We start from the raw sequence: 24,090 nt of genomic DNA on the forward strand, positions 1-24,090 counted from the left end.
TGCCTACCTACTCCAGCCTGCCTGTCCTTCCTTTGAGGGCATTTCAAGTCTCTCCTCTTCTACAGAACTTTTTTTCCACCAAGGGATTGATCAGGACGGCCTCCTTTTATCTACATTAGCTTAATTAGCCTTATGACACTTTTCATTCACTCATTTGGCACATAGGCCCTCTATTGTCTGGTTCCCTTTCATGGATCTGTCTTATCTCCCAAATCAGACTACCAGACTACACTCTCCTGTAGGTCAGAAAGAGACCAGTCAATATTTACCTGAATCCCTAGCACCTAACACATAACCCATACATCAAATGGTGAGCACTTCCTACCTAACGCTCTGTGACGTCATGTGGTTGCAAACAACAATAAGGGAACCAGAAGAATATTTATTTGCATCTACCTTACTTCACATATATTATCTTATTTAATATTTTCCACAACCTTATACAGTACGTTCATCATTTCCACCTCCCAAGTGAGTAAACATAGTCTCAGAAAAGTAAGTAACAGGCCCCAGGTGGCATACCTAGTAATACACATGTTGTTGATCATTAATTAGGCTGAGAAGCTGAGATTTGGATTTAGACATGACCGATTTCAAAGGCTCCTGTTCTTTATTTCATTCCTGATGTTTGCCTAGACCTGGAGAAATCATTTCATGGCAATCAAATTGGTGGTCTGGAATAAGAAAGGCTAAACTTGCTACCAACCTCCCTTGAAGGAGTATTATTAAGATCAGAGAACTCGGCCAGGCGCAGTGGCTCACACCTGTAATCCCAGCAATTTAGGAGGCTGAGGCAGGCGCATCACCTGAGGTCAGGAGTTCGAGACGAGCCTGGCCAACATGGTGAAACCCCAACTCTACTAAAGATACAAAAAATTAGCCGGGCGTGATGGCAGGTGCTTGTAATTCCAGCTACTGGGGCGGCTGAGATAGGAGAATTGCTTGAACCTAGGAGGTGGAGGTTGTGGTGAGCCGAGATCGTGCCATTGCACTCCAGCCTGGGCAACAAGAACGAAATTCTGTCTCCAAAACAAACAAACAAAAAATAAATAAATAAAAAGAAAGAAAGGAAAAGAAAAGAAAGGAAAAGGAAAGAAAAAGAAGCAGAGAACTCATGTTCTTAGAAGAATAGAAAGGACTTGAGAAACCAATGTGATTTTGTAAATGTAAGAGCTCACTAAAATGTTTCTTTGAACTAGAGATGAGGTTTGTCTTCTTGCCCCCATTTTACAGATAAGAAAATGGATACTAATTTAATTGTTGATATTTTAATCTCAACATAGGCAAGAGAACCCCAAATATATGGTTTCTTTTTTTAAAAATTATGTTGACTCTCAATATGGGAAGATAACAATTCAAATGATCTCCTTTGTTGAGAACTACAGGGGACTACTGCAACCTAGAAGATATGAGAACTAAGGCCATTGCGCAATGCATTTTACAAGACACCCTTTGTGTTATTTCAGAACCAATGCTGTTGACATTATTTATAAAAAGATATAAAGGGCAAATCAGGGTTGCACTAAAAATAAAATCAAGCATTTCCATCCATAGTGGGAAGACAGCACTTTGGGAAATTCTAATCTTAGTTGCAAATGTCAAAGATTGCAAACTGGATCTTAGCTAAAAGTAAACTTCTGCCAGACTGCTCTCAATGGCACATTTTTGACAACCAGATTTAAGACAATGCTGAGAGGGAATCAGTGATGTAAAGAATATATAAAGTACATCCATGTGCAAAGTTTTCACATATACTCTCTATTCACAGCCCTAGGCCAACCAGCTGAAAATGAAAATAATCAAGTATAGTAATACCCAGCACTATTACTATAGTAATAGTATATTACTATATACTAGGGAGTAGAACACATACACGAAGACTTATACAGACAACACACATACACTGTCATACAGACCGTCTCACATATACACCCAGGTCAACTGACACAGACAGACATACAGATTCAGAGACAGACATAGACATGGACCCAGACATACCTACAGACATACAAATGCAGAGAGGTGCACACTGAGATAGACACACAGACACAAAGAGATACTGACAAATACACAGACACACTACAGATGCATAGTCGGATAGACAGACGCACAGCAGGTACCCACTTCTATAGATACAAACAGACCTATGGAAAAACAGGCAAAATAAATGCACATACACACACAAGGAACAGACTCACAGAGACAGACTCACATATAGATTTATACCCACAATGAGAAAGACATGAACACTCACAAAGTTTGCTCACATGAACACTCACAGAGTTACACGCATAGTGCAGTCACATGCACACACAAACTCATGTACAGCCATATATAATGTGTGACCTTCTTTTCAAGGCGCATCAGGACACATGGGCAGGGATAGGTTTGGGGGAAGAAGGTGAAGTCCGTCTGTTATTGCAGACAGAATATGGGATTCAAAACAAAAAACTTTGAAGTCTCTCAAGTTCAATATTAACTGTGTGAATGTAGGAAAATGATTTGAGCTCTTTGAACCTCATACTCATCTGTAGAAGAGGAATAATAAAAATTCCATTTCTTAGGATGTTTGCTAGAATTAACTTTAATTAATAAATGTGTGAAATGCTTTGCAAACAATTTAAAACACTGACATTTTAGTGATTGTTATTATTATGTTCTTAAAACTGCCACAAGCAAAGAAAGCCTCTTAGGAAAAGAAAAAGTTAAAGTATTATCCACCTCATCTATTACTAAGAACACTTAATGAAATCTATTTTTAAAAATTGATCTTTAGGGAACTAAATATTTATACAAAATATAGTTACAGAAAATTGTGTTACTGGCATCAACTTAAATCAATTAATATTATATTTAGTGCCTACTATGCGCCAGGCATGTCTAGGAAATGTAATGTTCTATTTAACCTACACTCTGATTAGTGAAGCTATCAGATACAATATATTCCATACTTATCTCTATTAGCAAGGATGATAGTATAGAACAACATAAGCAGCACTAAGACTGAATTTAGCACTTTGAGACCATATGATGCCTTAGGGTCACCACCATAAGCATCTTAGGACCGTGAACATTAGAGCAGAATCTGGAAAGCACACAGGACTGAGTGCCAGAGAGACAGAGGACTGGTCTCAGTCTCAGTAACACCCTGTGGCTGGATTTGGGCAATCACTTCACTTCTGTTTCTTCATCTATAAAATGAGCGGCTGTACTAAATGATCTCTAAGGGCTCTTTTAGCTCTGATTCAACTCTTTTTTTTTTCCTTTTTTTGTTTCTCTTTTGAGATGGAGTTTCGCTCTTGTTGCCCAGGCTAGAGTGCAATGGCATGACCTCTGCTCACCGCAACCTCCGCCTCCTAGGTTCAAGCAATTTTCCTGCCTCAGCCTCCCGAGTAGCTGGGATTACAGGCATGCGCCACTAGGCCCGGCTCATTTTGTATTTTTAGTAGATGCAGGGTTTCTCCATGTTAGTCAGGCTGGTCTCAAACTCCCGACCTCAGGTGATCCACCCGCCTTGGCCTCCAAAAGAGCTGGAATTACAGGTGTGAGCCACTGCACCCGGCCTGATTCAACTCTTCTTATAGTGTGATGAAGAAGTGCTGACTAATGGTCTTTCTGTTGAGAGAGTGCTGAATATATGAATTTTTACTATACTACTACAAAAACAAAGAAGTTCATATTTCATATCTCTAAAGGGAAAAGATCTATCATCATCACTGGACTAGAGATAATGTGGACGAGTTATGATTCTGTAAGAATAGAAATTGATTAAGAGATTTTTAGACAGAGCACACATTAGATCCCGAATTCCCAAGGGCAAAGATCTCTGAGGAAAATCTTCAGGATATACCAGAGCCAACATCCATGAAATGGGATGTCAAAGTCTGCAGAAAGTTCAGATAGCTTTTAAGCAGAGCACCCTCCTCTTAGCTCAGAAAAATCCAGATGGACCCAGTTTCCTAAAGGCAGGCACACAGTAAAACAACACAGTGTGTTTTCAAGTGATCACGTATGCTTCTCTGAGGAATCTAAAAATAAGAATTTAGACAGATTCTTTGTTAGACTTAGGAGGCAGCTTGCATTGTCTTGAGAAGTTTTGTGAAAACTTAGGAAAACAGCTTAGAATCTACTCAGCCTTTCTAAAGTTGCATTTTAAACTGAACCCAACTTTAAATGTTCAAGTTTTAGCAGACTTTTAAAAATATAATTTGTCACTTAAATGGTCTCAATTTTGTATTTAAAATTTGTCCCACAATCAAATGACTTCAAACTTAATATTTGTTTTGATGATAATCATAACTATATATATTTTCTTTAATGTGCTCTTTTAAAAATAACTAAAAAATTCCTGACAACATGTGCTTTGATTTCTTTCTGCAACTCAGATATTTAAAAAATGTTTAGTACAACAAGTGGATTCTAAAGGCCACCTAGATGGATCTGATTTAATTTGGAGGTTGGGGATTCTTCAGAAATTAATTTGTTTATGTGGGGTGACATAGCATTAAGTCACCTGACACTAAACTTGTGATATGTCCTTCCTCTGCATACTGGTTGTCTTTCCACTGGAAAAGCCCTGTTTCTACAACAACAGGGCAGCTTCTAAGCTAAGGAAGGGCAGGAGTGCAAAAGAGCCCAAGGCCAATTTAAAGAAATTTCAAATGGAGTTCCACCTACAGAACTGGTCTTGGGAATGCTGCAAGAGAAGAAAATGGATTTTAAATGCATAATCCTGAGTACCTGGCTTATAGTTTCATAGCTTTTTGATATAACCTGTAATAACACAGGGAACTAAGTGTTATTAATCACAGATAAGGACACCAAGGCTCAAGGAAGTCACAGACCTGTGAGTTGTGGAAGCAGAATCTGAAGCCCCGGTCACTCTGACTCCAAAACACATGCTCTCTTCGCTCTTGCACATCTCTCTAAAGGTCTCGCCCATTCTTTATTTAAACTGCCACCATCATATTCTTCTTAAAATGTAGTTTAGATTAAATGTGCCCCATCCACAAACACCTACAATGGCTCGCAATTATCTACAAGGATAAAACTTAAGCTAGCCATGACAACCATCTCTTTCAGCCTGCTCTTCTACCAATTATGTGTCAGGTTCTGAATGAGGCCACTTATGTTGATTATAGCAGGCCTTTCATATCCATGAGTTCCATATCTGAGAGGTCAACCAATTTTGGAAGGAAAATATTTAAAAAATTTTTAAATTAAAAATAACAATACAAATAATAGAAATAAAAAGAATGCAACAACTATTGACATAGCATTTATGTTGTGTTAGGTATTATAAGTAATCTAGAGATGATTTAAGGAATATGGGAGGATGTGCCTAGGTTATATGCAAATACTATGCCATTTTATATAAGAGTCTTGAGCATCCAGGAATTTTGGGATCTGCAGGGTGGGGAGGTGGGGTCCTGGACCAATTCTCCAAGAGTATTGATGGATGATTGTACTTTACTGAATCATCATAACAAACCCTTGTGCACAGAAACTATGCAAATTAATAGCATTTCTCAGATGGAGATGTTAGGGCCATCTAACTCCAAAGCCTTTGCTCTTATCAACAACCTTAATTAAATGGATTGAAAAGTAGGAAGGAAAGAAAAAAAGAAGGGAAGGTGGAAAGGTGGGAGAGAGAGGAAAAGAAGACTGGGAAAGAGGGAGGAAGGGAGTAAGAATTTATTAAATGTCCAATTTGTACAGAAGATATTTTATTAGGAGGTTGAATATTAAATCATTTAATTCTCAAATCCTGATATTTTTATAGATTGGGAAACTTAAGCTCTGAGATATTAGCATAACAGTGATAAAGCCAGTATTGAACCCTGGTTATCTTTCCACTTCACATGTCTAATACTATGCTTTGTATATAGTAAGTACTTAATACAAATGGAATGAAATTGAAAAAAAGTGTGTCTGTGGAATAAAGTGCTGCAAACAAGTATTCAATGTCAGTCACATTACCTAAACTAAGGCAAATAACTGTAGGTAAAAATGCATCTAAAAGATAAATGAAAGATCTGTTAAGAAATAGCCCTGCAAAATTACTGAGTTCTCAAACTGAATAGGAATGTTATAGGTACAATCTTAGGTATGTCTGAAGCTTTTGTGAGTACCCAGAGAAGACCTATGTCTCTTCTGAGAAGCTGTTTTGTTTATGTTGTAGAAATACTGTGGCTGTTGTAACACATTTCCTTTTTGCCTGGTTACCAGGAAGCTCACAATCGAGTCTGTGGCCCTCCTTTAGCAATTAGGTAAATATGTATGACAAGAATTTTTGTGCACTTCACTTATCTCAGCTTTACCCTACTTACCTTATTTTCCTATCCTTAATTTTTATTTCCCACAATCTCCTCTCTATTTAGTTTTTATGTTGTTTTACTGCACGTATCACTGCAAACCACCCAAAATTCTTTTTACATCAAGGCAGCGTATAAACACAAATAGTACAACTGTTCTGTTTTGCTCCTTAATTAAAACAGAACAAAGCCATCGGTCAATTCTAAACTTTTACTGTGTTTGATCAGTGAAAACTGTTATTAAGGTTAAGGTGAATACAATTAAAACACATAATGCAGGTGTATGTATTACATGATCTAGAATAGCATATATTCAAAGTATCACCTTGGTAATCTCAAAGACCCTTTTAGAGGGTCCACTAGATCAAAACTATTTCCATAATAACTCTAAGACATTGTTTGCCTTATTCATTCTTATTCTCTCTTGAATGTACGATGGAGATTTCCAGAAACTACATGACAATGATACAATTTGGATGCAAAAGCAGATACCAGAATCAAGCAGTATTCTAATAAATCAGACATTAAAGAGATTCATGAAAATGTAAAGCAAAACCATTCTTCTATTTTTTTACTTTGAAAATATAGTTAATACTAAAAAATGGTATTTATATTACTATCTAATTGATTTGTTATTGTTATCTTAAATATTTTTTGATGTTTTAGTTTTACTATTTAATAAGACAAATATTGGTTGATAAGTCCCACATAAATCAAAACTCTTCAGGATCTTTGATAATTTTTAAGAGTGGAAAAGGCCCCTGAGACCAAAAAAGTTGAGAACAGCTGGTCTGGAAGGATTAAGAGATTACATCTAGAAGAGATTAGATCTAGAAGGATTAAGGATTAGAAACTACCTGCCATCATGGGAGGTTAGGTCTATAAAATCCTCATAATTAGTAAGTTTGCTCCATACATAACAAAACCACAACTCTTTCACAGAATGTATGCAACATTATTCACTGAATATATCGAATTTTAGCCATTTCATTGAGAGATACATTAACTAGATGTGGCCTTTTGACTAAAACATGTGTAAATAAAACTCAAGGCTTTATATTTATTCCTACACCCACACCTATCCCTAGGAAGGATCTTGAACTTGTACACTTATATATAAATTCTCACCATTTTTTTCCTGTTTAAAGTACAGAGAAGAAAAGAGCCAAACAAGTTTGTTGTTGTTTTTTATGAGTTTGGCCTTTTAAGCTAGTAGCTAGGCAACCAATCAAGTAGTCCTGACAACAGAAAGAAAAAGAACTTAATGATTACATTCAGCCAGGAGCCTACATACAGAACTTCATAGTTGCCCAATGTTATTAGTTCAAATGTAAAATCCAACATTAATAAAACTTACCTTGCTTTTCTCTAATTTTATAGCACTTTTGATCTGTGTATGTTCTTTTAAAAAAACACTATCGCAAGTATAAATATAGCTATTCATTTCAAAGAAATATGTATGAAGCACATATATCTAGATAGACTTCTTTAGCTCATAATTTTAGCATTCACTTCATTAAATTGATGTTTGAAACTCAGATGTGTGTCTTGTTTTAGATTTTAAGTAAAATTGCGCTATCAATCTCACAGAGATGTAGGGAACAAATGAGATGATGGAAAGGAAATGCTGGAGTAAAGTGATCCAGAGCTGGTCTTACTTTCTTCATCTGTGAAACAAGGACAGTAATACCGACATCCCTGAATTTGGAAAGGTTTAAGAGCGAATATATATGTAATAATATATTTGGAGCATAGAAAGCAGTATAAAAATATTCATTGTCGTGACATAAAGAAGGAGTAGTACACAAATGTTTTTTAAACAGTGACTACTGCTCTGCTTTGCAAATGAGAATTACAATTAGAATTTCTTCCCTTACTGCAAAAATCTCTAATGTGCCCCGCATTCTTCATAGTACAAGTTGTTGTCTTGAGAATAGGTTAACATAGAAAAGCAACACAAACATGTTAGTCAACTGCTCACAAAAATGACAATCCTGATTAATTAGGACTATAGATGCCTTTGAAAACAACCAAACCTCACTAGTCTGTGAGCTATAGAAGGAGCTCATTCATTCCCAACACACTTTGCTAAATAATTTTCTCACAAGCCCCTTTCACTTACTGCTGTACAGCTATATTGATCCTCTGTCTAAATTTATCCTGTCATGCAATAATGAATACCTGAATCAATTGTATGAATAACAAGGAGCTATGGTAATTGACAATGCGAAGCAGAAGATGTCCAGTATGTTTTTCTTTTCCAATAAAAGGGGGCAGTATTACATCAGTGTAATACTGATGTACTATTCTGATATTTTTGAAACATATGGGTGAAATGCAAGAATCTACACTTTCAAAAAATGAACAATGGATTCTTAAATAAAGTGCCCCAATGATTAGATATTGTTTTCCTATTTAATTCACTGAAAAATATCATTTGGGTATAAGAAATGTAAATAGCTATCAAGAATCAGGTCAAGCTTTTCTAAAAAAATTATAGATTAAAATTCTGCTTTTGTGGAAACATATTAAAGAATACATTAAATAAGTAGGAACAAAAGCTCCCTAGCACACTAACATAATCAAATTTGAGTATTATTATCATGTTGGCTTTAGCCAGATCCTAGCAGGTAGCTAGTTTATACAAGTTACTCCAAAAATGAAAAAGAAATATGCATATCCTGACTTTGTAAGAAGCTGCCTGTTAGAATCTAACTAGCCTTTTTTTCTCTTTTAAGACATTTTGGATCCAAGGACCAATAGGTTGACTCATTCACCAGTGGAGAGTATCAAAGAAAGAAAAATTTAAAAACTAAACAACAGATTTGACAAGCTGCCTGCCATCTGAAAGTGAGAAAGAATATGATATTAATTGAGCATCTTCTGAGCAAGCTATATGCTGTACATATGCTTTTCTTCAAAACATCCCTTCAAGAAAATGGTAATTATCTCCATTTTATAGAAATGATCATTGAGACTCAGAGAGGTTAAATAATTTACTTAAGTAACACAGTTAGAAAATAGCACAGGGAGAACTGAGACCCAGGATTAATCAACTCTAAAATCCATGTTCTTTGTAATCTACATGTAGTCTGTCTTTCTATGACTGCTGCTGGTCTAGCCACCTCTTTCGTTTCTTTGTCTATACCAGCACCATTCAATCCTCTATTTCCTGACTGGTAGCTTTCCAGCGCCAGCAGCAACGGACACCATGGCAGGAAAGAATACCCTACCCAGATAGAAGGTGACAAGTATAGAGAAAGCAGGGAGCTAAATGCTTTTCTGCTTCGCTGTTTTTATTTATTACCTGCTTTATTTCATCAAAGCTTTGAGATTGCCAATGTAAAATGTAAGATATCATAGGAAATTAATAAATGAATCTGGTATTGTTCTATAAGTGGAAATACAATTAACTAGGAATCAGGAAAGCTGAGATTTAATTTCTGTCCTGCTACAAATACACTATGACTGTGGGTAAGTCCTTTTCTCTCTCTAGGTTTCAGTTTTCCCATATGCAAATCGAAGTGATTGAACTTGATCAAATGTAATGCTCCCTCCAATTCTTTTACTCTACGGTTTTAATTCTACCCATATACTTCAGAGGCAAGTAAAGTGTGATAATAGTGTCCACTGTAGCTCACTTTGACACCTGATGAGGTCAAGTATTTTTCTCAAGTGATTCCCAGATAAGGAAGTGAATAGCAGCTCAGGACACATGTGTACAGATGTGTAATCTGACTTTTCATGTGCAGTTGTGATCAGTAGGTAATCAGTCTACTGGCTCACATAATACCTACGCAGGAAAGCATTCCAACCAATGCTTTCACTGAGTCAGCATTCAAACATCAAGAAGGTCAGAGGGTTACAGAACATACTTTAACATCTACCCCTTCATTAAAAAGGCCCACCCTGCCTTGCCTGTCTTCTTGCCAGATGCCCTTAGCTTAGCTCTGAGGAGACTTAGAAGCAGCCTAATTAAAATTCTGTTATGTATTGTCATGACTAAAATACTCTCTATCTTAGAGATGTCAAAACAACAAAATTTGGTAAGCAATTAGGCTATAGTATGATCTAATTGCACTGGTACTTAGACTGGGGTGAAGATGGCTGGTGTTCTTTGTGTGGAAAGCTACAACCCAGGGCGGTAACTTAGACATCTGCTGGCAGGACACTGACAATTCATGCACAGAAGCTATGTTGAAATGATGGAGTAGAATAGCTCATAAGGTGCCATTACAGTCTATTGTCCCTACAATGTATATATTTAACAGATCCTAAATACCCCGTGACACATCGACACAGTCGACAATGACTCCACTGGTGCCGTTCTGGCCAATCAAGTCAATAATGTTTCATTTTAAAGTGCCAAAATAGGGATTTACCCAATACAGTGAGACCCATCATGAGTAAACGTGTAATCATATGGACACATATATGATTCTATAAGTACTGTAAAGACATAAGCATCCCTATGCCTGTTAGTAAGTGTTGGCCCACATTTATGATATATACAAAGACTGTCTTGTACACATCTAATATTACTAAATGTAACAAGCTACAGTGGACACTGATGTGCAGCACAGATCCCCCCCTGCTTCAGGACTGGAAGATTTATTCCCTCAGCTGCTGGAAATGTTGTTGGTAGCTAGCCCTTGGCTGTCGGCCCTCTTCAGCATTGCCTTAGCTGGAGAGAGTCACCTCACTCAAGGTCATGTCCTCTTCCCATGGCGTCACTTATCCAATGACTGGTTGATGCAGGGGTACAAAAGCTCACACTCTCACCCCAACTTAGGACAATTCTGAATGGCCGTGGCAGCCTGGAAGCTTCCTATGAGGTTGCTAGAGACCCTAGTTGAGACTGCACCAGAGTACAACCTCTCCCTCTGCACAGTCCTGGGTTTTTTTAAAAAAATTAAAACTTGTTTATTTTTTAGAGATGGGGTCTCACTATGCTGTACAGGCTTTTGTCTTCTCCCTTCCCTTAGCAATTCTAAAAGCACTCCCTAATAAACCTGCATGCTGATCTTCATCTCATGACCTGTTTCCCAGGAAACCCAAATCTGTGCCACATTCCTCTGCAAAGAGTGTCCAAATGAGGGAGAGAAGAGGTATGCTTAATAAATTATAAGGTTTTATGTCAGCAACACCACAAAAAATTACCTACAACTGTATTATGAGCTACAAAGAACAAATTCATAAATCTAATGGATAGATCTTATATTTAAGGAAACAGATTATTCCAACGTGAATAACTTTGAAGAGACTTAAACTGAATTTGTCATAATTCATTTTCCAGTTTAATTGCACATTATACATTAATATTTACCCTCTTTGGCTCAGAAGAAAATCTGATGCTCAGAAGAAAAAGTAGTGCCCCATGGAACCCCATAAAATTAAGACTGATATTTTGATTATAAGAAAGCCAAAGCTACCATCACAGGAATCCATTAGTGCTGTCCTTCATTTATTCTTCTGACTTGAACTAATCTAGCAAGCAATCATAGATACTGATTCTAGATACTAAACAAAGCCTACAAGAATCACAAAATATATGTGCAAAACAGTAACATTATGCAGGAGAGAGATCATGTTAAGGAGAGCTCATGAACACAACATCCCTACTAATGAACTTTTCCCATGCCCCAAATTCAACCCCAGTAAGGTTGTCTACTGAGAAAACAGCTCCCTTCAACTTGGAAACCAGGGTTTTCTGGTTCCATTGAAACAATTTTGCAGCTTACCTTCTGGGACTCAGTTATATTCAGTGTGATATGTTTTAGGTCAAGTTCAAATTTATCTATCTATCTATCTATCTATCATCTATGTATCTATCTTAACCTCATCTCTCATCCCTCTCCCGTGTGTTCCAAAGCAAAATAAAGTTTTATCCTTTTAAACTTCAGACTTTTCCCTCCCAAATGAATTTAAAAAGTCAATGAGAAATACTTAAAATTAATCTGTAGAATTTGAAGTTAATAGTGTCTAAGTTTGAACTTCAACAGATAATACAAATTCAACAATATAGGGTACTATGGAGATAATTTTTGTGTCCCCTCAGAATCCCTTATCTTGAATCCCCAATCTGCAATGTGATGGTCACTGGAGGTGGGACTTTGGGAGGTAATTAGGTTTAGATGAGGTTATGAGGGTAGAGCCCCCATGATCAGATTAGTACCCTTCTATCAGATAATCAGAATTTTTCACCCAGTCTACTAATAGCCTCTCAACCAGTCTCCCTGTTTCCATTCTTAACCTCCAATATAGTCCAATCTTCTACAGTAGGCAGAATGATCCTTTTATATGTAAATCAGATCATGTCAATGTCCTGGACAAAATCAGTCTAGAGATTCCCATCACACTCAGAATAAAATGAAAAGCCTTTCCAGGGTGTACCAGGTAATAATAAGCTCTGCCCAGCCAATCACTTTTACTTTATGATCCCCGGCTGTGCCGTCTCTTGTGCCATTCCTGCCACACTGGCCTCCTTGGTGTTGGTCTAATCCTCCAAGGGCCTGCATGTTCATCATTCCCAGTGCCTGGAATGCCCCTGCTCCTGCCTTTCATACGGCCTGGACTGTTGCTTCATTCAGATGTCAATGTCACTTCCTCAGAGAGTCCTTACCACTTCATCAAACATGCCAGCCCTATAACACCCTATTCCTTTAACTTGCTTCTATTTTTTTCTCACGGCATTTATTGACTTCCTGCCATTACATTTTCTATTTAATTGTTTATTTCTTCATTGTCTGTGTTCTCCTATTAGAATATAAGCTCTAGGAAAGCAGGTATCTTTGTCAGATTTGCTCACTGCTGTATCTCCAGTGCCTAGAACAGAGTCCATCATAGAATAAACAATAAATAATTTGCTGGATCAAAAACCAAATGAATGCAATTTGCAAATTGCTTTGTTTTGCTTCATTTTTTTGTCCTGGTTGACAGCAAGTTTAGTATTACATTTAATGGTGAGTCATGGTAACATATTAGTCTTCATTGTAAACACATATGTGTCTTCCTTTTTAAATATTCTGGTACTCTACTTTTATTCTAATAACATCATATATCTCCTTTATTTTAAGATACATCTATTTCAGAATGTGACAGAAAAACACCAATAGGCAGGTAGGTTGGGAGGCAACTTACACTGGGTGGGAAAGGGCGTATTTGTTAATCAACAATAATGCTTACAGATGCTACATGACAGATTTCAGTAAAGTACAAGACAGCCCTCAAGCTGGAAGCCCAAATCTATGGCTGCAGGTTGATACCTGGGAGCCTGGAAAGAACCAGATGAGAGTGAGCCAATAAGTCTAGCAGATCCAGTGACACAAGGAAGCAGTTTTACCTTTTCATTCCTGCAGTTGTTCAGCCCCATATTATTTATGGAGGACAGTTTCCCGTCAACACCATGTGGCTGTTGCTGCTGTTGCTCCCGCTGGATCTGCTCTCGCATCTTCCGCGCCTCCTGAATGGCTTTCATCACTGTATCCTGATCCCCAAAAAGGGCAGGGGAGTTGAGACTAGATAGGATATCTGCATACACAGGATGCATTATTAGACGCTTGTGAGGTCAGACTCCTAAAAAGTACTACTACTATCCCCTCCCCTGTAGAAAGCTGCATTCTCTGAACAAGGAAGGGGTGCACATTTGCTATTTTTTAAACTATACGATAATATACATAGAACACAGAGCCAGGGCAACCAAGCTGTGCTGGGTTCTTTTAGCCCTTGGAGAAAACCCCAGCACTCCAGCCTACCTGGATTCTGTCTACCCACCTCCTCACAGACTACAGTTCCTAGACTCCAATTGTATACATATTGGGGGAAGGTATTTGCTCTGCCTGTATGTACAACTGGTGTACAATGCTGCCTCTTCTGTGGGGAAATTATGGGGAGGAAGGGGTTGAGGAGTGGGCAGGAGGCAGAGATGTTTGTCCAGGCTACCCATTATAGTTGCTGTGATAATACAACACAGTCATTTCTGGCCCGCAGAAAAAATTAAAAAATCTGTGAGGCCACATGTGTACTTTAGTGATATCTGTATCTGTGTGTTCATATGTCCACTGCAGGAAAGAGGGGGCGGAAGGAATTCACCGTACTCTCCAGTACCCCAGTTGCTGGCTGGTTAATGAAGCATTCTTCTCATCAGGCTGCCTCAGTTATTTACCAAGAGAATGACAACCCATTCCCCACCCCCAGCTCTAACACCCACTGTGATCAGCTCCCTCTCTTCATGACAATGAGGCGATATGTGTGGGACTGGTTTTCGCATAACTACAAAACTTCAAAAAAAAAGTGAGAATAAATATTTATTTCCAGTGTATTTCAAGCAAGACAGAAGGAAAATCTTCAATATTAAACTGACTTATTTCCAACGATATCTTGCATTTTACTGTGGGTAAAATGAATACTTTGAATAAGATTTTCCAATTTTAGACAAAAAGAGGGCAATTTTTTGATGATAGGTTTCATCTGCTGTGACAAATGTTAGTGTGATCCACTTGCTTGAGGGCTCGTATAATCATTTCATAGCGTGTGTGTGTGTGTGTGTGTGTGTGTGTGTGTGTATACATCTCACATAGGCAGGACAGAAGAAATGAGTGTAGAATCAAGCTCATACTGGATGTCTGATGTGTACAATGCATGTGCATATGCATTTGAGTTTGGAAAAAATTCCCAAGCTATCCATGGAATTTTTTTTTTTAAGTTAGTCACTTTTTGGTCCCACAGCTTTTATTTTGGAGCCTTTCTGGTAAAAAGGACATCTCTATCCAATATCACCTGGACGAGAGTGCTGTTCAAACACAGGTGCTATTACTTCAGCCCATTTCTAGCTCATGATCTAAGAAATATGCTCTGCTGAGTAGAGTTCCATAAAAGCAGGGCCTGTGACTCAGTCATCTCTGTCCCTCATGATACTCAGGACAGCAAATAAATGCTTTCCAAACAATTTCAGAGTGAATTCTAGGAGGGCTATTTCAAGGTCAACTCTATAATTTATCTTCTTGTTGGCTTTCTTCCCTCATCTCACAACTTCCAAAAATCCGGCCAAGGGGCATTCATATTCACATGCTGGAAATGATTTAATTCTATCTTCTATATGGATATCACTAACTTGGCATGAAAACTTTCAGGTCCCAAAAAAGACATCCTTACTCAAAATGAGAATATGCTCCTGTAGAGATCCAATATTCCAAAATTCATTGAGGAAGATTAACATCTCACTATCAGAAGATTCACTTAGACTCAGCACAATTTAGCAAATATTCTAACTGTGAGTTTACAAAAAGAACACTTGAGTCCTGTTTCTGCTAATTAACAGCTGCAGGAGTGTGGGCAACTCATTCTACCTGTAAGAACCACAATGTATGTATTTGTACAATGAGCGTAATAATATACTATCTAACTCATAAGATTATTGTGAAACATCAAATCAGATAAAGTAGGCAAGAATGTTTTTTAAGCTGTTAATGGCTATTCTTATACATTATTTTATCTATTGAAATAAGCATTTTAGACTTCAGGACTCAATAATACAAGGAAGGTAATCTGAAGAAATGCTAGGTCTTGTCCCTTTAATCTTTAAATCTGTGTCTGTTTGGAAATTAAGTCTCTTAATTTCCAAAGAGTATAACAAATTAAGAGACTTAATTTCCAAACAAAGAGTATAGTAACAATAATGTTAATGCTTATTCGGCACTGTCTTACTGACAACTGCTTTCACATTTATTGTTTCATCCCACTTATATATGTACATGTATTGATAATCATTCATTCTAGTCTTTTTAAATTGTATGCCTTCTAGGTTCTAAACTGCACTAGGCATTTAATATGCATTTTTCTGTTTTAATCCTCATAATAACCTATGAGCTAGTAATACTAGGAAACTGTACTTGAAAATATTAAATAACTTTCTTGGGGTTACATAGCTAGAAAATGAAGGCTCTCTATCCAAGCCTGCCTCATTCCAAAACCCATGTTTTTTCCTCCATACTTTTCACATAGGGCTATGAATATTCCTAGAGATACTTGGCCATATATGGGGGAGTATAAGGAGCCAGACATTACGACATCTTTTCCTACATATCAATAGTATTTCATATATGTTCTTGAAGTGTGTCATTCACATTTGTTTTAATGCAAAAGTAATATGGGATAAGATGTAAAATTCACATACACTTTGATAGAAGATAAAAATTTCAAATAAATTTTGGTCTTTTGAAAGGTTGCTTTGAAGCCAGGTCCTATGTCCCTGAAAAATTATTTCAGTGTCAAAGCACTGACCATATATAGAAGTTCCTAAGTCTATGATTTGCTGGATCGAACTCATTATCATCCAAAGAATCCATCCCAGCAGGATTTATATTACGACATTTTCCAAAAGTTCTAATAAAAGAAGATACTAAATTGGGTTATGTTTCAGTAGAAAAGATAAGAGTATTATCTTTTACTAAGGAGCACTTTGGAAACAAGTATCAGTCGTAACTAAACAGGTTTGCTTTCTTTTACCTAATTCGTAAGTCTCTTCCTGGTGTTGACTTTTCCATTTACCTAAAGAGGATCCTCTTCCCAGGCTTCCTCCAATGGGGCTAGGGATGCTGCTTTTGTTTGGCAGGTTGACAGGGCTGGTTTTGCTGGCTGGGAAGAGGTTCTGGGTGGGAGACGTTGGGGACTTTACAGGCTCTGCTGTCTTGGGTCGGGATGAGAGATTCAGAGGCTGTGCTGCTGCTTCATCCTACAAGAGTTTAACGTAAATAATTATTTTTACAAAAGACAAATGAAGCACATTATAACTTAGTAAGCCACAGTTATTTTACACGTCAGAGACAATGCCACATTCTCCTACAATAATAACAAAAGAAGCTAATTATCTACCTCCTTGAAGATTCATCGGAAGGAAACCTCATTAATTTCCCTGTGTTATGCTTCTATTTACATTAACTGTGTAGTTGGATCATTCTTTTTGCCAAATTAAAATCTGAATTAGCTCACATTACAGCTTAATTTCCTAATGTGTTTTCAGGGATCTAAATTAACCTAGGGCATTTACAAAGAATTATTTAAAATTTCAGCAGCTCTGTAGTGCTTTTGTGTTACTCTCTCTGAAAAGTTCTTGTAGCTATAAATAGTCTCTGCAGCTAATTTCTTAATATATATTTTAAATCAAACAATTGCAAGCACTTTAAAAATGGAAACATGGAAAGCCTTCTTCTGATGTACTAGGCCCCTGCCCAGGGAGCCACATGCCACAGCACGGCTTCTATGTGGCTTTCTGGGTGTGGGCACTCTTCATGGCCTATATTCTGGTTTCTATTCATGTTTAAAATTAATTTTTGCAAAGACCAAGGATAGATTATAATTATGTTACACATACTATGCTATATGCAATTTATTTTTCATGTTTAAAGTGATGTTTCTTTATATGCTTTTCTACATATATTTACAGAATGTCTATTTTAAGATACATGTCCTTCTTCACTGAGACAGTATTCAAATATCTGGCTTGTAACTGTAGTTCATCCAGGAGCTTGAAAGCTAAGCTCCTTCCTTTATTTTGTCTCATTTATCCTGCCATAAAATACTTGAAATAACACTTTCATCATCCTAGAAATTTAGTTATAATATGAGCATATTTATTTAAATGTTCAGTTTTAAGATCTGCATTATTGTGTTCTAAAATAAAATTGTCAGCAAATGTTAAGTCCCACTTTGCTTTTAAGAAGGCAAAGAGAACTAGCTTTTAATGCCGTTGTTTAAAAGACCCAATAGAGTTTGGTAACAGAACATTTTCCCCCTTAGTAACCATGTGACCTTGCTGGGGCTCAATTTCTTCATCTGTGAAAAGAGGGTCTGATACTAGATGATCTCTAAGGTCTCTTCCAGTACTAATATCATTGATTAAGGGGGAACAGAAAGAGAGGCCAGAAAATACTACTTGAGAAGGAGGATTAGAAAGAGAAAATAAAAACAGCATGCGCAAAGAAGCAATTACATACCAAGCACGTACTAAGCATTTTCATATACTAGTTCATTTAACCGTCAATAACTATGAGCCTGGCCAGTATTATTCTAAATTTACAAATAGGAAAATGGAGGTCAGAATGACAAAATCGCTTGTCTAAGGCCATATGACGGGGGAAAGAATTTAAATTATAATTTATTGGACTCCAAATTTCAGGCCCCTTTTCTACTGAACTACCAGAGAAAATAAGTCTATTGTTTGATAATATAGTGATGCCACAGATTTTTTTGTGTGTGTTCATAGGGAAAAGGCAATTTGTCACATACGTTGCAATGTACGTTTATGTATATTTATACATAGGACAGGTTCTCAAGCAACATGGTTACATCCATTATGAATGTCAAAATTATCTTATGTAGGTAATTTCAATTTACTTCCCTTTGCTCTTTATTCAAAGGATGTTTGAACTAGTTTGTTCCTTTACTCACATCTAAATAATAGGGATTTATATACTAGGTGTTTACTTAATTTTCTCCATGTTTCTTTTATTTGGGGCTCACTGAGCTTCTAAAAAATCTAAATTTAAAGTTTTGATCAAATTTAGAACATTTTCAGTAATTACTTCTTCAAATACAATTTTCTCTTTCTTCCTTTTCTTTCTGGGCCTCCAATTGCATACATTAGTCTATTTGATGTTGCCCCACAGTACTGACCAGTCTTTTTTCTATGCCTTTCATTTTGGATAGTTTTATTGTTATGTCTTCAAGTTCACTAATCTTTTCTTCTGAAATGTCTAAGCTGTTGCTAAACCCATCTAGTATATATATATTTTTAATCTCAAACACTGTATTGTTCATCTGTAGACATTTGATTTAGGTTTTTCATGTCTTGCTTTATCATGCTCATGTTTTCCTCTATCTTCTTGAACATATGGAGTTTATTACATCTTTTTTAACTTTGAAATACTCTAATTTTTTACTTAGTTTTATAATTCAGTAATTGCCACTTTAACCAATAATACCACTGGGCATGGCTATCACCTACCAACTCCCAATTAAGTGAATCCCTTTCCACCATGGCAGAACTTTCCACCATGGCAGAAAATATTTTCTCAGATTGTATATAACTTTGGTCATTTTTAAGAATGCCAAAATGACTGTTTTTGTCAGTTTTGTCCAGCTTTATAGGTGATTTTTTAGGAAGGCAGATGCTTATCTCATTTGGCTGTAGTTGCAAGTCTCTTATAATAGTTGTTTTTACTTTCTTATCTACTAAATCTATCATCTGTGTCATTTTGGGGTCTATTTCTATTGATTGATTTTTCTCATTATTCATATATTTTGCTGCTTTGCAAGCCTGATATTTATTGAATGGATGCCACACATTGTAAATTTTACCTTCTGGAGGGACGAAGTTTCTGTATTTCTTTAAATATTTGAAAACTTTATTCGGAGACACAGAACAATTTGATCCTTTTCTAGACTTACTTCTAAGCATTTTTAGGCAAGGTCAGAACAGCCACTAAGTAGGGGTAATTTTCAGTACTGAGGTAATATCCTTCTGGGGAATCTACTTGATGCCCATGTGTCAGGAGGTCTTTCCACTCTGGCTATTTCTGGTCCTTTGTGAATCTTGCAGCTGTTTTGTTTGCTACATTCTGGTGTTTCCCCTTACCTCAGGTTGTTTCTCACATGCATGTGCTGATCAGTACTCAGCTAAATGCTCAGGGGCAGCCTTTTGCAGATCTTCAGCATTCGTTCTCCATGCAGCTTGCTCCTCTCTGGTACCCTGTCTCACAAATTCCATCTGCATTAGCATCCCTAAACTCTGAACTCTGTCTCTCTACTCAGGGAGCCTATGAAGCTTCCTGCATAGTTGCCTGGAAACTTCCTTCCAATAGTGAGCTGCAACAATTGTAGTGCCTGCCTCACTTGTTTCTCTTCTCATAGGAATCACTGTCCTGTACTACTACTGTAAATGTCTGAAAACCATTGTTTTATACAATTTTGTCCTGAGTTTTAGTTGTTTAAGCTGGAAGAGTAAATCTGTTTTTGTTCCTTCATCATAGTTGACAATGGAAATCCTCTAGGTGTTTATTTAGGATATCTCCCTGTGTACAACTAGATATTTCAATCACAACCACTAAAACCACCACACCATCTTCTTTATTATCATAATGACCAGCAGCAGCATCACTACCATCACTAACATTTATAGAATACTCACTATAATACTAGAGGGTGTATTTAAGACCTATAATAATATTAACTCCAGTTTTTTTCAGAGGAGAAAACTAAAGTAGAAAGACACTAAGTGGCTTGGCCAAGGTGATATAGCTAGTAAAAGTGGTAGAACCAGTATTTTAACAGAAACATTCTGACTTCTGATGTTCACAGTTATAGTAGACAAAAGTTCTAGGGGGAAAAGGTACATCAGATCATCTATATTTATTTTTGATACTTTCAGCAAATGTTGCCTATATTCTGTCTGAATTTAATATAAGTAGTCATGTTATATACAGAGAAAAAGCAATGACTATAAAGAGAAACGTGAGAGATTTTGGTAACCACAGTTCTTTAAATTAGCAAACTTTAAGATTATTTTCAGAACATCTTCAGTAATAGATAGGAATTATATTTTAAATTTAAAACGTTTGCTTTATGTTTTGGTCTATATATTTTTACCCATATATACAATAAAAAATCTAATAAGTAAAAGAAATATTTCCTTTGTTATTAACATAGAATATGGTCAAGTCAAATTACCCAGAGAGATCTCTAAGAATTTGCATGTGGTCAAGTGAGTAATAAAATTCAGCTGGCTCACAAAGATGGAATAGTAAAAGCAGATATAAACTTGAATTTAACCAAGGAACATTTTACTCATCCAGTAAAGACTTGGTTTGGTGCAGTTCCAGTTGGTCAACTTACTTATAAAATGACTTATTTATGTTAAAATATTTAATACTCAATAGCTCAAGTCACTGATGTTTGATATACTCATACTTTAACAACTACGAGTAAGCAAAGTATCTTTGAGTTGGAGTGTTCTCTTATTCATAAACACAAACTCTGGGAACATAAAATAGTCTGTTTCCATAAGTGATTCTGTCTTATTAAATGTAAACTTCCTATTGTCATATCTCAATATTTCTAACAGCAGAACATAAATGTTCTCCTGTTTCTTTGGAGAATCTAAAAGAATAGGTGGCATTAAATTAATTCCTTTGGCTGGAACATAGACTACCTCCTCTCTTAGTGATTTTCACTTTTTTAGATCTTTGGTATTTGGGATCCACTTTTTTAAAAGACTTCCTGGAATCTCAAAATTCCCATATGCAAATTTTAGAAAACAAAACAATTTCAGTGATTGTATAGCATCCAATGATGAATTTGGTTGGTCTCAGCTGTTTCCCTTGTGAAGATTTAATAATTGCAAAATTTCTCCAAATGCAGTACTTTAATCACATTACAATAAAGCATTTGTACTTAGCATACTCCTCCAAGTAGATAAGTCAATTATACAAAACAATTGTTCCTCTGTTTGAATTTGATAATTCAATATAGAAAGCAACTGCAATCATAAAACCAACAAGTACCACCTATAGGTACCAGCTGCAGCACAAAATTGCAGTGACTCATCAATTTCCCTCTCACCAAGTACCTCCTGGCTGCCCAGTTTCAAGACACTGAAAATTAGTGAGAAAAGACATCTACTAATGTCCCAGACATAACTTGGGAAAGCCTGTTTATCCTATCACAACTATATGGCATCAAAAGCGTTATTAGGCAATGACAACTCATTCCTTAAAGCCCACATTTTTTTTTCATGAATCAAAGAGCATTTATTAAGGATACAGTATGGATCAGGTATCATGTTAAGACTTTTCATATTTATGATTTTATTTATTTGTCCCATTGTCCTCATTGTAAGGACAGTCCTCTTTTTTTATTTTATTTATTTTTTAAATTATACTTTAAGTCCACATTTATAACTAGTTTTGAATGAGAGATCTTCATAAACGAACCATACAGAGTCCGACATCAAATTCTATTTTGCACTTCTTTTTAAATCTAATGTTTCAATATCCCAATTCTCTGGTCCTATAAGTTAACTCCCTGCCTGTTTAAGACACATGAAGAGAAATGCCACAAGTCCATGACAAAGACTGGCTATAAAATCATGGCAATTCATGCCAATGATCATTAAAAAATAAAAGGCAGAATCCAAAGGGGGAAAACTCTCGAGAAGTGAGTTTGCAGATTGAGGTAAAGATCTCACAATACGGCACTATTGTTATCAAAAGGGAAACACCTGTTTCTCAATGCTCAATTATGAAATTTACCATAAAGAGGGACATTTTGGGGTTGCTTTATGTTGCTATGTTTCCTGCTGTTTATGCCCAACATAGCCTGCTTCACTATCTTTCTTGTGAAACTTTTTTCTAAACTTTCCACAATGCTGCAAGGCGAGTGTACCTTAACTTGAGTTACAGGGCTGGTCCCTCTCTTTTCATTTTTTATCCCAGTAGGTGAGACCGTCCCTGCTGTGTTTGGTGGCTGTGGAGTTGATGGCATCTTTGCTCCAGGTGACACCTGCATGCTGGCCAGCTGAGCGGCATAGAGCTGCTGCAAAACAGGGAAGACAAACATTGATCTCTTTAAATGCAGCTGAAATTGAGTTTCAAAAGAAAAAACTTACCATATTGTTAGATTTCTCAGACAGCCTTGTAAATTCTTTTTCACTATTTTTAAAAAAGGAAGCTAAGAGAAGGCAAATAATAAAACAAAAAGAAAAAGGACAGGTATGGGAGCCATAGTTCTGTTTCTGGTCCTTCTAGCAACAACTTTATGATCCTGGACAAAGGATTTGATCTCTTTAGAATTCAGGTTTTTTTTTTTTAATTGTACAAAAAGGAATTCAACTAAGTAGCCTCTAAGATGCTTTTTAATGCCTAAAATCTTTATTAAAAGTTATTTAAATGTCTGGGATGTCCACTTGTTTAATATTAATATTCATGAATTAAGAAACTAACCTGAACATTTCTAAGGATTCTTGGAAGAACTGTAGCATTCTTGTTTAGCTCTGACTCTGCATCTCTGGGTATTCTGATCCTTCTGAATAATGAGTGCTGTTCCCAAGGCCACTAAGGCCTAGTGGCAGTCATTGTTTACCCAGGATCTTATTTCTAGGCAGCGTATAACATAATCCTCAAGAGAATATGGCCAGATTGGTAGCAGTTTTGTTGTTGTTTTTTAAGTCAAGCTTCTCTTAACCCAAACCAGGTAACAAAGTGCTTCCTTCAGGCTTCCAAACAGATCACCACACTTCTCTCTTCAGGTCCTGCCTTTGCCTGGGATTCCACATTTATCTTCATCATATTCTCATTGCTGTTTCAAGGCCTTTTCTGAAGTATTTTCTATAGTTCTCTTTGGCAAACCAATGATCTTATTACTCATTCTATTTACTCAGCTTAAAATGGTTCCTCTTCTCTGAGACATGATAAGCAGACAATCTGACATTACAAATTTTTAAATTATCAACCTCAAAATATGTTGATTTCACTAAATTAAAGCCAAAGATTGAAAGACAGGTGGGCTAACCTCTTTTCATATAATTTTCATTTTTATCAAAGTCATTCTTGTATACAGCTTTACAAGACAAATAGTACTTGAAGGTTTTAAAAAACAAAAAACCAAAACAACAACAACAAAAAGAGCATGACCAAAATGTACAGTGCACAGTCTCCACAGCTTGCAGGATGACCTTCATTTTCCTACCCTGGTCCTCCTTATCTCACCCCCTGTTCTGTGGAGA

At 36.5% G+C, this 24,090-nt stretch overlaps 1 protein-coding gene across 50 annotated transcripts in view; it reads right to left on the bottom strand.

Annotated features, from left to right (window-relative positions):
• Positions 1–24,090, bottom strand: part of SOX6 (SRY-box transcription factor 6) — a 770,159-nt gene that overhangs the window by 65,882 nt on the left and 680,187 nt on the right. For 25 of the 50 annotated variants that reach the window (XM_063783833.1, XM_063783834.1, XM_063783836.1 and 22 more), the window contains 3 exons: positions 22,752–22,901; positions 16,821–17,046; positions 13,657–13,844 (listed from right to left, as the gene is read on the bottom strand). In XM_063783833.1, coding sequence (XP_063639903.1) covers positions 13,657–13,844; positions 16,821–17,046; positions 22,752–22,901 — 564 coding nt within the window. The remainder of the gene's footprint in view (positions 1–13,656; positions 13,845–16,820; positions 17,047–22,751; positions 22,902–24,090) is intronic. The other 25 variants (XM_063783828.1, XM_063783824.1, XM_063783839.1 and 22 more) reach the window with 3 other exon arrangements.

This window comes from Pan troglodytes, chromosome 9 (genome assembly GCF_028858775.2).
Source record: "Pan troglodytes isolate AG18354 chromosome 9, NHGRI_mPanTro3-v2.0_pri, whole genome shotgun sequence".
NCBI lineage: Eukaryota > Metazoa > Chordata > Mammalia > Primates > Hominidae > Pan > Pan troglodytes.